The sequence below is a fragment of the Phoenix dactylifera genome, chromosome 9 (genome assembly GCF_051530095.1).
Source record: "Phoenix dactylifera cultivar Ajwa chromosome 9, Ajwa_hap1_PhDact_Kaust_v1.1, whole genome shotgun sequence".
NCBI classification, from domain to species: domain Eukaryota; kingdom Viridiplantae; phylum Streptophyta; class Magnoliopsida; order Arecales; family Arecaceae; genus Phoenix; species Phoenix dactylifera.
Window position 1 is genome coordinate 33589802 of NC_143198.1, and position 13039 is coordinate 33602840.

Here is a 13039-nt window from a genome sequence, read left to right on the forward strand (position 1 = left end):
TTCATCGGTCCTACCTGAACTTCAAGAAACAGAAAGTTAAATGGCACAAACCAGTTCAGCCTTCTACATGGTTACAACGTAAGTACTTCATTTAGCCACCCAAATCAAACAAAGAGGTTAAAAGCCTACTTAAAAATTTAGAACAAGGATTGCAGAACTCTAATTTCACAGCCCCATCCGGCTGATAGGCTGTTGGACCGGTAAACTCCACAACGTGTAAATTGTAGACACCACCTCTCTTATTTCTGGAGAGAAATAACTTCAAGAAACAGCAGGCTCCTCGAGCAATGTTCGTGACAGACAAAACATGGTGGATTTATCAATCAGCACTTCCTGAAGTTGTAGACAAAACATACAAATATATATATATATATATATATATATATCAACAATTGACTAGTAGGTTTTTCATCCAGAATAAAATTAGCAGTATACGGACTTCATTATGCATGATACTCAATAGAGGATGCCAAAACTTCTGCAGTCCTTGACAGCGGATGCCGCTATAGATATTTTCTTGCGAGAGCTCTAACTTTGGTATCAAAGTGAGATGATGTGATGCGAGATCCAGGTAAATAGAGAGGATTCAGAAGTATCTACACAAAACCAAAAAGATGATCATAAAAAATTATGAGAAACCGAATAGACTTCACAAGGTAATAAGCAGGAGCAAATAAAATACAATATAAATCTGATTAATGCTATTCTAGCAAGCAGATAATGCATCTTAATTGTAAGGACTAATGTAAAGTGAAGAAAATAGGCGGAACAGCACAGTGATTAAAGAGCTTGGCCTCTCTCACACATTTAGCCATGCGTGCACACAAGCACACGAGAATGAGCAATAATGCGCATTCGCATGTCCATTTGTATTGTTTATGTTTGTTTTTTTTGCTCCTGCAAGCAGCATGCTCAATCCTTTTGCAACATGCCAAAGATGATCATGGCAAATAACTGCTCACCTATTTGATGAAAAATGAAACATATATATGTCAGACATCCGATGAGCTCATTGAAAGTATTCAAATACCCACTTTCTAGCATTCCCGTTGGTTAATTTTAATGCAGTCAATTCTAAAATAACACCCTATAATGCAGTATCATTTCTGAAATTTATTTGAATTAATAATCATAATAGATTAACTCTCAAATTCCTTTAAAGTTCATTCTTTTTCATATCACTTCAAGAGATCAAGTGTACTAAATTTACTGAAATGAAAATTAGTTTACAAAAATATATGTTTCAAAGGTCACCCGTAGTGACAACGCGGGTAGTGTATTGGCATAAAGATTCTACACCAGAGAAAGTCCACAAGATCCATTCATGATTCAGTGGATTCTGACTGAAGGGTTCCTTCCTCCATATAGACACATTTCATTTTCATTGATTTAAAGAACTTATAATTTCAACTGAGATTTTTTAGGTGTATGAATGCTAAAAGAGTGATTCAAAAGTGCATCACAAGTGAGTGAAAAATCTTTGCAAAATTGGAAAATTCAACTCAGAATATAAACTGATGCCATCTTTTCAATGATTTTCTAAACCTTGAGCAATGAAAACAAACTCAACACAAATATGAACTCCATATCATACAACTCAGTTAACAAAAAAATTCAAGTAAATCAAAAGAAAATGTCTGGAATCATTAAATATTTCTTAAATCGATAATGGCTGAATATGCATGTAGTATTGGCAGAAAAGTCAAACATTATAAGAGATTCAAGTATGTAGAACCAATATTACCTTTACATATAGTTCATGAACCTCTTGGAAGAAACTTTTTATCCCATCCTCATTACGAGAGTCATGAAGCAGCATCAATCTAGTGTGTGTGATAAAGTTAAGTATTGAAGTCACAGTCTTTTGTAAATGACAACTGATTTATTCAAGTGAAAATCTTAGCAAAACTAAAAGCTTCCCATGTTAAAGAACATGAACAATGGAAAATTGACCCATTATAATCAGGGTTGCTTCAGTAGTATCAATTGACTCCTAAAGAAAAAGGAGACAATCAATACAGAGTCAAGAAATGCATATCATTCTTCATCCATCAAACGAAGGGTAAACAACTGGTCTGCATCTCCTGATGCAACTAATATATCTTATAAACAGATAATAATAAATTTATATTTTTTAACCTGAACTTCTCCACCATGTCTGCCCATCCTGTTCAGAATACAGTCTAACAATGTTTTAATAATAAGGATATGACCTGCAGTGACATAAACAGATACCACCAAATCATTGAACCTGTCCACTGCTTTTAAAAACCTGCACAACTTGTGTAAAGATCAGAGACAGTTGCTAGAGAATATAATTCAAAAATAACGTACAAGACCCAACACTTTATTGTCTGTACAACATATAAGCCTCCATAAAGAAAACATTCTCATAAATAAAAGTCAAATATGGACAATACAGACACCTAAAAACACACTCACATGGCACTTGTTGTCCATGCAAGGTCCTGAACAATATCTAATGCAGCATGTAAGATAAACTGGTGCTTGTGAGCTGCTTCTTCCTTCTGCAACATAAACACCAAAAAACAAGATATAATGTGGTTGGAAAAACATGACCTAAAATGAAAAGGACTGTTTCCCAAACTAATGACAGGAAGGATTCTAATGGTAAGATCTGCGCAACGTTGTTGCCTAGCAACAAAATGGTAATGACCATGTATATGAGAATATTAATATAAAGAATATATTCAATTAAAATTATGATGCAAATATCTATTTCACCAGCTAATCTTAATCATACAAAGGGCTAAAATATATTTCAACAGCTATCTTACAATGAAACAGCTCTTTCCCAAACAAATAACAGGAAGATTCTAATGGTAAGATGAGCTCAAGGTTTTTGTATAGCAACAACCTAACAATGACCATGCATATGAGAGTATGAATATGAAAAACCTATTCAACTGTACCAAAAAAAAAAACATATTCAATTGAAATGGTGCAAATATCTATTTCACCAGCAAATCTTATGGAGTAATAATGCAGCAAAGATAAACCTTTTGATTCCACACTGAAGCCGGCCCAAACCATGCTCTTTCATTAGGGTTAGCAGACGTGTGTACAAAACAAAAGGCCATTTCATTCCTACTCCATACCTAACATCTACATACCATGCTTATCATGGTGCTCTTCCAAAACAATAACAAATTTTCTTCGCGTCTTTATTTTCCCTATATGTTTTTTTTTTGGTTAATATTCCATGGTAATTTACTGCATGGATATTGTTCTAACTATATGAGCCTTATATCGATGAGTAGAGGGCTTGACATATTTAGCTACAACTAATCATATTATCACTCTTATAATTAGATTTTTCATAAGCCTTATTCTTCAATAGCCATCTATGGCTATTCCAATGCAGATTAACCTAGCACTTAGTGCTAGAGAATAGTTAGTTCTGTATCCTCCGTTGCCTTATCTTTGTTCTCTTGCAAAGACATTCCTGCCAGATACAATGTCAAGGTTGACTACTCTGTTCCCTTGACCAGCATTGGGAACAATTGGCCCTTCTTGATACCAGGTATACTCAGGGTTTTAGTTGCTGCATCTAAATGCTGTGGCATCCTGTTCCGGTGCCTGACGCGTGCCACATACTAGAACCAGGCATGCCATGTCATCCTTTTCCAGCGGTTGGCACTTGTCATGCACCAGCATGCAGCCATACCATGTGCCATCCAGGCTAAGCATGATAAGTGTTGGGCTATGCCTACTGGCATAGCTGGCACTTTAATCCATGGGTTCATCCTTTTTCCTTGCAGGACTATCTTTTATGAGAATCAGAGTTCACTAAACAGCTTCGTTGGATTAATTTTCTGCTTAAGATTCATATGTAACCAGATCATCACCTCATATGAAAGAAATTGATATCTCCCTCTCCATAACAGGTACTTATCACCAATGCCTTGACAGCCATGCTATACCACATCGTCTTGTCTAAGAATCCATTAGCTAATTTTTCCACTTAGCTTGCAGGAAAGTTAAAAATGTAACATAAGAACAAAAGTAAGTTCTTATAAAAGACGGGCACCACTGTCTATTCATGGGTGAGGATTAAACCTAAACTATTTATAAATGGTGCAGTTTAAAAAAATCTCCTTTTTGTTACATTATAAAAATAAGATCCTTTTTGTTTACATTTTAAATATTTTGCAGTTACCAACTTCTGTCCAGGTTATTTCAATTATTGCTTCTTTTTACACACTTCCACATAATTACTAGCCCCTTGCCCTACCAATTTCTCTGCCAATCCTCATTGCACATAGCCATCCTTTCCAAATCTTTACATCATATGAGACATCCATTCTATTTATTTATTTATTTTGACTTGTTTCAGCACACATGAGCAACAAAGTTCTTGTCGATATCATACATCCAAACTTCCAAGCTATTATCAACCTTGCTGTTGCCCAGTTGTCAATTTTTTACTTTGAGTCACAACAGCAAGTGATCCCAAGAACATCTTTGCACTCTTGATACTACTAGAAATGTATCTATTTCTCTATCGAACAACATTTTTCTGATCAAGTGATTTTATAGATATTTCACTTCCAACATGTTTCTCCATAATTTCAAGAACATTTGTCCTCGTATTATAAATTAAAATACATTGCAACTTTCACAAGAAAGATTTGCAAATAAGGAGAAATGTAAACTTTCTTTATCTCTTCCAGTCAAATCCATATAGATAGAGACGGCCCTTTTTGGTTCATTAATACCTACAATATCTCCGTTATATAATCTATGTGCCAACATGCATAAGTGGAAAGAAAGTTTAATAAATGCTCTTTACATGGACATGATAGATGTTGTCATGCTCTTTTGAGACCTTTAGCAGACCCAACATCATGTAAAAAAAAAAAGCATCACCGGAAGGTGCTGACCTAATATGAAGTAAAGAATGCATTTCCATTTTGCAGGCTAAGGTAGCATTGACATTTAAAACTTATATGCAATAAAAAAAGTTAAAACAATAGCCTATAGATTTAATATAATCCAAAGTTTTAAATAAACTAATGAATTAGTGAAAAGAACAATGTAACAAGCAACTAGGATTTGTCGACCGATGTTTGAAGAAATGTCAACCATCAGTATTCTGAGTCACTCATTCAACCACATATATCCTGACCTTTGACCTTACCTAGCAAGCCTTATTCCATCTATCCAGTTCACTATATAGATGAAATGATCTTCCAAAGTTTGAGAAAGCTCTAGAACAACTCTCAAGATAAAGTCAACCTCCAATTAAAAGCCGCTGGATTCCTATACTAGGTTGGGCAACAAAGGGGATCAACATGAAATTTGGAAGGCCAATTAGAGTAATCAAAAAACACCACATAATTGGCTAATAGGTATTGCAATTTAAGCTTCAAGCAACAAGAAGAAAACCTCCAAGTATCCTCTAGATATAGAATCTAGACGGATGGGAGAAGTATAATATAGGGAACAGTGCATTCATCTTTCAACCACATATCATAAGGAATAAGTCAAAATTGTCATACTGAATATACATAATCCATCAAAAAATATGGGGCAAAGACGGAGCGAAAATAATATAATTTAGATGGAACGAAATTTGAAGTATGCCAGCCATGCCACAACCAAAATATCAACACTAGAGGTCTGAACTAAATATACAAAAATCCACCAAAAAATACGTGTACATGTATACGCACAGTTTTAGAGCTCTTTACATCGCTAACGTGTCTACATGATATTATTATGTAGATAAGAGCATTCATGCCCATTAATTAATGAACTTAGGCATAGTTATTGCTAGAAATGGTGTCAAAGAAAGAACAGAGACACATGGAAAAAGAATAAAGGATGAAGCAACAGAACCCATACTTTGGGTGCAGATCCCACTTCAGCTTCATATATAGGAATGTCATTCCTGCTGACAATTATAAAGCATGCCGTGTTTGCCATATATCCTCAAGAGAGACCAGAATATTGACAACCTGACAAGCCTCAAAGTCAGATAAAGCAAAGGACAAATTGAAAGGAGTTAGGAAATTAAACTACAATTTACATAAAAAAACCAACTTTCTGCTATCGAACACTTTAAGAAGAGTAGAAAGTATCTCCAAAATCGATAAAGTTCAACCATCCAGTGAAAAAAAAAGGAACAGGAGCTTTTCATAAAAAAGGCACAAAGTAGTTACAGACACCTGCTTCATAGAAACAAGGCACATTGAGTGAATAGTTGAATACTAACAATTTCTTCATAAGAAGACATGCGTGGAAAAATAGGTCTATTCTGCATCTATACATAATGCAGGGTATTTCCCAAAAAAAAAACAGAAGGTACCAGGAATTCCCTGATTGATTCATAAAATCAACACAGGTGGCTTAAAAGAAGATAGAAATATCACATGGAGACATACGATGATATTAAAGGAATAGCGATAAAAACAGAGACTATGATAACATCATGGCCGAGAATAGGACAACCTCTTTTCATTTCTTTCTTTCTTTCTTTCTTTCTTTCTTTTTGGTTGTATACTGAGAATAGGATAAGCATGTTCACATGCATGTCATGATAAATATCATGATAAATATCATAGGGTCATCTACAAGAAGCTGCTTCTAAACTATGAAGTTTACCCCACTTAAAAGATAGCATCATGACATCATAATATATAAATTATTCCACTTGATTTATATTATAACCAGCAAGGAACATAAAAAACCACATCATCACGTTTCCATTATTGGGTTTATAGCGGTGAAGGGCAGCTGATGTAGATTGGGTAAGATGTAAGTATTGGTATTCTCAGTATACAACCAAGAAACAACTGGTAAAGACTATCTAAGACTACCATGAAGAAATTTTAGGGGAAACAATGAGACACAACATATCCTACAGACATATGATCAAATGTTACCATTGCAATTATATGTCCATAACGTTCAAATAATTTGATGATTATATCAACATCACAAGTAGTTAAGGTAATGTCTGTTGGATACGGTTACAGTGTAATATTACTTCAAGAAGATATCGTGACAACATACAATTTTGAAACGTAGACGAGAGATGTGTCTGATAACTTTCTCAGGTCCTAATTGTTTCTTCAACTATTTTGTAGAATATTAGGAATCTTTAAGAACATTTGGAAAGATATGTCACTATGAATTGGCTTACTAATGTGGTGTTGGGGATCAAGACCAACAAATCTCATTATAAGAAAGACATTAATGGATCCATCAACAGATACATGTAAAATTTATTCAGTTAAAGAGTCAGTTTCAGCCAAATTACACTTAGATGAGATTAAAGATTGTGAGTATATGAAACTAAAGCACATATGTTGTAGCTTATGCAAGGAAATTGGAGCAGAGAAACTAACAGTGCAGGCACATATCTCACTGGCCCTTGTCCAAGGATTGCAATCAGATGTCACAGTGTGGCTGGGTGATAATTATAGACCACAAGGGATAAGCATGATGCCTACAAGAAGCTTGATACAAAAAACCTAAATGATGTAAACATATTTTCACATTTCCTACAAAATGATTTTCTATGCAACATGAAAAAGTTTATTTGCATAAAGATGAAGAAGTTTATTTACATGTCCCGACTTAAGCTACTGAAGCAAAGAAAGAAGGCTTTTCAAAGAAGATAAACGGTACTAAATTTTCTGGCAAAAGGTATGAGCATCACGTAGTAATCAATTTTTTCCGCTATAGCAAGCTTCAAGAATCTCAGCATACTCCTAAGACTGGAAATTGAAAAATGAGGAACCAAATCTGAATAATATCTTTTTTCTGAAAAAAGGAAACCAGTCATAGAACATGGCAAAAAAACTATGAAGATCATGGTAAACTTCTAGAATCTTGGGCATACTCCTATAAAGCGCTGCAGATCCACAAAATGTTATACCACAATGTTGTGGGGAATGTACATGGTTGAGTTTATCACAGTAACTTCAACTAATGCATAATGATATGATTATATAGCCCAATATCTTTTGGTTTTTCCACCAAATCTAAATTACTGCACACTAAAATGTTCCCTGTATAACTCATAACTGCCACAGATGCTTACTAGCAAAGTTCAAATTCTACAAGGGACTGAGAGAGGACAAGTATGTTGGAAGTCCATTGGTTGTCGGATTCTATTCCTAGTATATCCTTGTGTCTTATTCCAATTCTAGTTAGAATAGTTTATCCTTTAGTGCTAGCCCAAGTTAAGTTAGGTTGAGTCTTAAGACTCAATATAAAAGAATTTGCTTTTTAGTTGAAGTGGAATAGTGATGTTTTTGTCTTGCAATGAGAGAGAGAGAGAGAGAGAGAGAGAGAGAGAGAGAGAGAGAGTAGTTTTATTTAGAGACGAAGAGTATTATTTTTGGTGAGGTGAGATAGTGGAAGTGAAGCTCATTGTTTCAGCCTATATTTTCTTTTCAATAAATTTATTTTTCTCTCCTAAATTTTTTTCTTCCACTACTCATGCTTGATTTAATTCGTGTTTGTTTTGGATCTTGGGTCGGTAGGTTTGATCTACATCGAGTAGCAAACCATTCTACAAAGTATTCAATGGATATTGTGAGACGACCTTATCATTCAACCGTACATAAAAATGTAAAGTTGGAAGTAGCTACTACGAAGAAGCTACAAGGTGCGTGGGTTTAATTACTTTGCTGGTTTGCAAGTTAGTATGCATCAATTTCTGAAATTTATCGCGATAAATTGAAAGCTTCAAAATCATGTGTTTTTCACAGATCCGAGTACCTTCTTGGACCAACAGAATCTTGTCTAAAATTGAACATTATTCAGGGAATGGTGTACTAAAATTCCTTAAAATAATCAATCGATCGCATTAATAGTTCTGATCACAAACGAGCGGAGGCTCATCTTTGTTTAAAACAAAAGAATGCATGAATGCATCTTCTAAGTACTATGAAGCAGATGGAAATCGAGTAAACATCTTGTGCTGATTTGAAGAGTTTTCTTGCTCTTTAGTAGTCGTTTCGAGGGGAGGAATCGAGCTCCGGGAGACAAAAGAGAAACCCTAGCTTCGATAGATCAGGCCTGGCTCGGGGCTTAGGGCTTGAGAGGGATGGACTGGTGGTGGCGGCGCCGGAGGAGGGTTTGGTGGTGGGGTTTTTGGGGTGGGGGGAGGATAGAGGGAGTGAGGCATACCGATTGAGAGGGCGGCTCTGAAGTCAACGGCGACGAGGTCGGGGGCGGCGATCCTTGGATCTCAGCGGAGAGGGTGAGGCCGAGATCGACGACAGCGGAGATGGAAAGATCGAGTTCGGCAAGGAAGTGATTCGAGAGCAAGGTCGGCGGCGGCGTGGCCGACGGAGAGGTCGAAGGCGGCGTGGTCGGCCGCGAGCGCGATGGCTATGGCGAGATCTAAGCGGGAGAGGGCCCGAAAAGGGCAGGATTGGGAGTCACCTTAAGCCCAGGGCCGTTATTTGTGTGCCATTTTCTGAGAAGCACCTCATAGTAAGTACTATTTTCCTTGATCGTGCGTTACTAGTATCAGAAAGGATCATGCTCTTTGCAAAGAGGAGAACCAGTACTTAATTGTATTCGAATTTTGGCTCTATTTTTTTCTTCCTTCTTGAATCTTGATGCATATATTTTTTTGGTTGGATGACCAAAGGGATTAGTTATATATTGCTTGCAAGTGAATAAAGAGAAACGAACAATAAAGAAAATGTGACTGATCGTTAGTTTTAGATCGGAAACTGCATGATATAGTAGGATATAGGAATGAAAGGCATATTCAATTCCTATATGTGCACGCTGTATGGATGGTTGAATGGCTTGTAAATTCGTCGGTGGTCTTGAAGAGGGTAGGAAGGCACATGATCAGCTTTGATGGATGTTGGGGGGAATAAGATTTTTTCCCAAATGACATAAATGCCCCTAAGAAGCCGTACAACTTCCGACCCCGGACGGCCGAAGTCGGCGTCCGACTTCGGAACGCCCGACCTCGAGACCTCCGACCTAAGAAAAACCCCGATGTTCGAGGTCTACTCTTGTCAGCCACCTACTACGGCCGTGCGCCTCAGAGGTCTGGCCGAGGACCATACCCTGACGCCCCTCTGGCATTTATTGCGCATGGTCGCTGTAACCCTCCGGCTTACTCCACAATAAATGCGGATCTCCGGCTTACTCCACAATAAATGCGGATCTCCGGCTTACTCCACAATAAATGCGGATCTCCGGCTTACTCCACAATAAATGCGGATCTCCCGCTTACTCCACCATAAATGCGCATGGCTCCTGTCATCTACGGACTCTCAGCTCTCCAAGGCAAATCAGCCCAGCAGAGTCTAGTCAACTATGATAAGTCTCCGATCTCGGCCATACCTCCGACACCAATGCAATAATTCGTCTGACAGCGTGCTAGTTCGGGTTATACGACGCCCTCACCGCCGACATCAGAGCAATGATTCGCCTGACCATGCGCCGACCTGAACAACACGCCGAGCCGTACTACGGCCTCGCCCTGTTACATCGCAGGTAAACCGACCCCCGCCTATAAAAGGGAGCCTTGGCCCCACGGTGGAAGGAGGATCGATACACTCTACAGACATTATTTATCTCCCTTTCTACACTATTTGCCCCCTCCCTGACTTGAGCGTCGGAGGGCCGGCGCCGGAAAACCCGGCCACCGGTTCGTGTGCAGGCACCCGGACGGAGGACGCCGCCAACTGACGGATCGCCGCTTCGCCACGAGGACCTGCCGCCCCTTCTCTCCGACCGCCCTAGACGGAGGACGCCGCTCGCCGACGGACCGCCGCCCCGCCGTGAGAACTCACTCCCCGCTCCCTCTCCTCGACCGAAGATTGCCCCCGGGTCTAATTTCCAGCAACAGTTGGCGCTAGAGGAAGGGCCCGAGTAGCAGTCATGAAGTTGAGAAGTAAGGGAGCCTCTAACATCTCCCGGCGTCCCCCGCAAAGCCCTGGACACTCTGTCCAGAATTCTCCAACTCCGGCTGACCCAGTTCCTCTGGTCCAGCCGGAACAGTTCGACGCCTTGGTACAGCAAGTCCAGGCCCTGGCCGCCGCCGTTCAGAGTTTGCGGCGCGAGGAAGCCTTACCTACGCTCCCCCCACGGGCACAGGCCCCGCCGGAGTGTCTCCCCAACGGCCCGGTTTTCCCAAGCCAAAACTTGCATGGCTCTTCTAGAGCCAACAACGGAGAACGAGCTTCTCCCCGGAGGGAGTTACCGGGAGAAGGTTTCGATCGAAGACCCCAACTTTCTGAGGCAGAGTCAGCACCAGATCACCGTGAGCCGGCGCAAACCACAGCGACAATCCCACGGGTGGGGGAGCTCGACCGGAAAGTTGAGCATCTGGAGCGTCAGATTGTGGCGCTCCACAGCAAGAAGGCAAGACAAGAGGGAGACTTTGAGTTCACCACCAAGTCCCCCTTCTCCCGCCAGATCGAGGATGGGCCGGTTCCCGCGAGGTTCAAAATGCCTCAGGTGGAACCCTACAACGGGACGACCGACCCTCTCGACCACCTGGAGAGCTATCGGGCCCTCATGGCCCTACAAGGGTCCTCGGAGGCCATACTCTGCAAGGCCTTCCCAGCGACCCTCCGAGGGACCGCTCGGCTTTGGTTTTCTGGACTGAAGCCGAATACGGTGTCCTCTTTTGAGCAGCTCGGCAGGCAGTTCGCCAACAACTTCGCTGCCAGCCGACGCCAGCGACGGACGTCAGACTCCCTCCTCGACATCAAACAGAAAGAGGGGGAGCCCCTCAAGGAGTACCTGGACCGCTTCACCGCCGCCACATGGGAGGTTCGCGAGCTAGACCTACCGATTCCTCTTCTCCATTGAGAAGAGCTTCCCGGCCGACTTCACTGAAATGTTGGCCCGAGCCCGGAAGTATGCCAAGGCCGAGGAGGCAGTTGCATCCAGGCGGGGGGCAATTGAGCCCGCCTTCAAGAAGCAGAAGAAACGCCGCGAGGAGCGCGGCCGACAAAGGAGCCGATCCCCCCGCCGAGAGAAGAACCTCCCCAGACTGAGAAGTCCGCCCCGACAGCAGAGGCGATCTCAGCAAAGGACCCCTCCTCGGCCGAGGTCCCCACCACGGCCTCGGACGTACCCGGGAAAGTACGAGAACTACACACCCGTCAACGCTCCCCGGGCCGAGATCCTGATGGAAATCGAGGGTCGGGACTTCTTCCGACCCCCGCCTCCTATGCGAGACACGGGATTCCCCCGGAATCCCAGGAAGTATTACCGCTTCCACCGAGATCGTGGGCACGACACGGAGGACTGCTACCAACTCCGGGATGAGATAGAAGCGCTCATCCGACGAGGAGTACTCAACCGGTTCGTGAGGAACCGACCTGAGGAAAGGAGGCCGGCGGAGAATGTCGCACCAACCGAAAATCCGGGCGACAACAGGCCCATCGCCGGCACCATCAACATGATCGGGCGGGCCTCGGCAGGAACGGCCGCCCTGGGAGCACCCCCGAAGCGCCCACGTACTGGTGAAGTCATCTCGTTCTCGGACGAGGACTTAGAAGGGGTCGAAACCCCCCATGATGACGCTGTGGTCATCTTTATGATTGTAAATAGGTTTGATGTAAAGCGTGTCCTAGTTGACAATGGAAGCTCAGCCAACATTTTGTATTATCATGCCTACCAAAAAATGGGATTGACAAAAGGGCATCTCCGGAGAGTCAATGCCCCGTTGGTTGGGTTTACCGGAGATGCAGTCCCGGTTGAAGGTGAGGCTAGCTTCCTTGTCACAGTCGGCCTCGCCCCCCGGGAGAGCACAGTGAGGATGGACCTCCTAGTGGTCCGTCTGCCCTCGGTCTACAACGCCATCCTTGGGCGCCCAGGGCTAAATGCCCTTCGAGCCGTGGTTTCAACTCGCCATTTGCTCATGCGGTTCCCCACCGACCAAGGAGTAGGCGAGGTCCGCGGAGACCAGCTGGTCGCCAAGCAATGCTACATGGCGGCCCACACAGTAAAGCAACCAGCCGAGGCGCCGGACCACCCGATGGGCCCTTCGCTGCCCATAGAAACCCTCGATGCGAGGGAC

The 13039-nt window shown here is 41.8% G+C and overlaps 1 protein-coding gene across 2 annotated transcripts; it reads right to left on the minus strand.

Annotated features, from left to right (window-relative positions):
- Positions 1-9419, minus strand: LOC103721304 (uncharacterized). Of its 2 annotated transcripts, none has more exons than XM_088705182.2 (6): positions 9166-9419; positions 5869-5981; positions 2443-2528; positions 2210-2272; positions 1745-1829; positions 1-596 (listed from the first exon to the last, which is right to left on the minus strand). In XM_088705182.2, the coding sequence occupies exons 2-6, from the start codon at positions 5947-5949 to the stop codon at positions 504-506; spliced, it is 408 nt and encodes a 135-aa protein (XP_088561308.1). In that variant the 5' UTR covers positions 5950-5981; positions 9166-9419; the 3' UTR covers positions 1-503. The 2 variants fall into 2 exon arrangements, with proteins under 2 accessions (XP_088561308.1, XP_088561309.1); XM_088705183.2 differs by lacking the exon at positions 9166-9419 and adding an exon at positions 7374-7485.
- Between the last annotated feature and the right edge of the window lie 3620 nt (positions 9420-13039).

Coding starts and splice junctions, on each gene's coding strand:
- LOC103721304 (XM_088705182.2), bottom strand. CDS start 5,949: ATGGCAAACACGGCATGCTTTATAATTGTCAGCAGGAATGACATTCCT. Junction 2,273..2,442: donor GCATGGACAACAAGTGCCAT/GTGAGTGTGTTT, acceptor CAAGTTGTGCAG/GTTTTTAAAAGCAGTGGACA. Junction 1,830..2,209: donor GTTTATGTCACTGCAGGTCA/TATCCTTATTAT, acceptor CTTTATCACACA/CACTAGATTGATGCTGCTTC.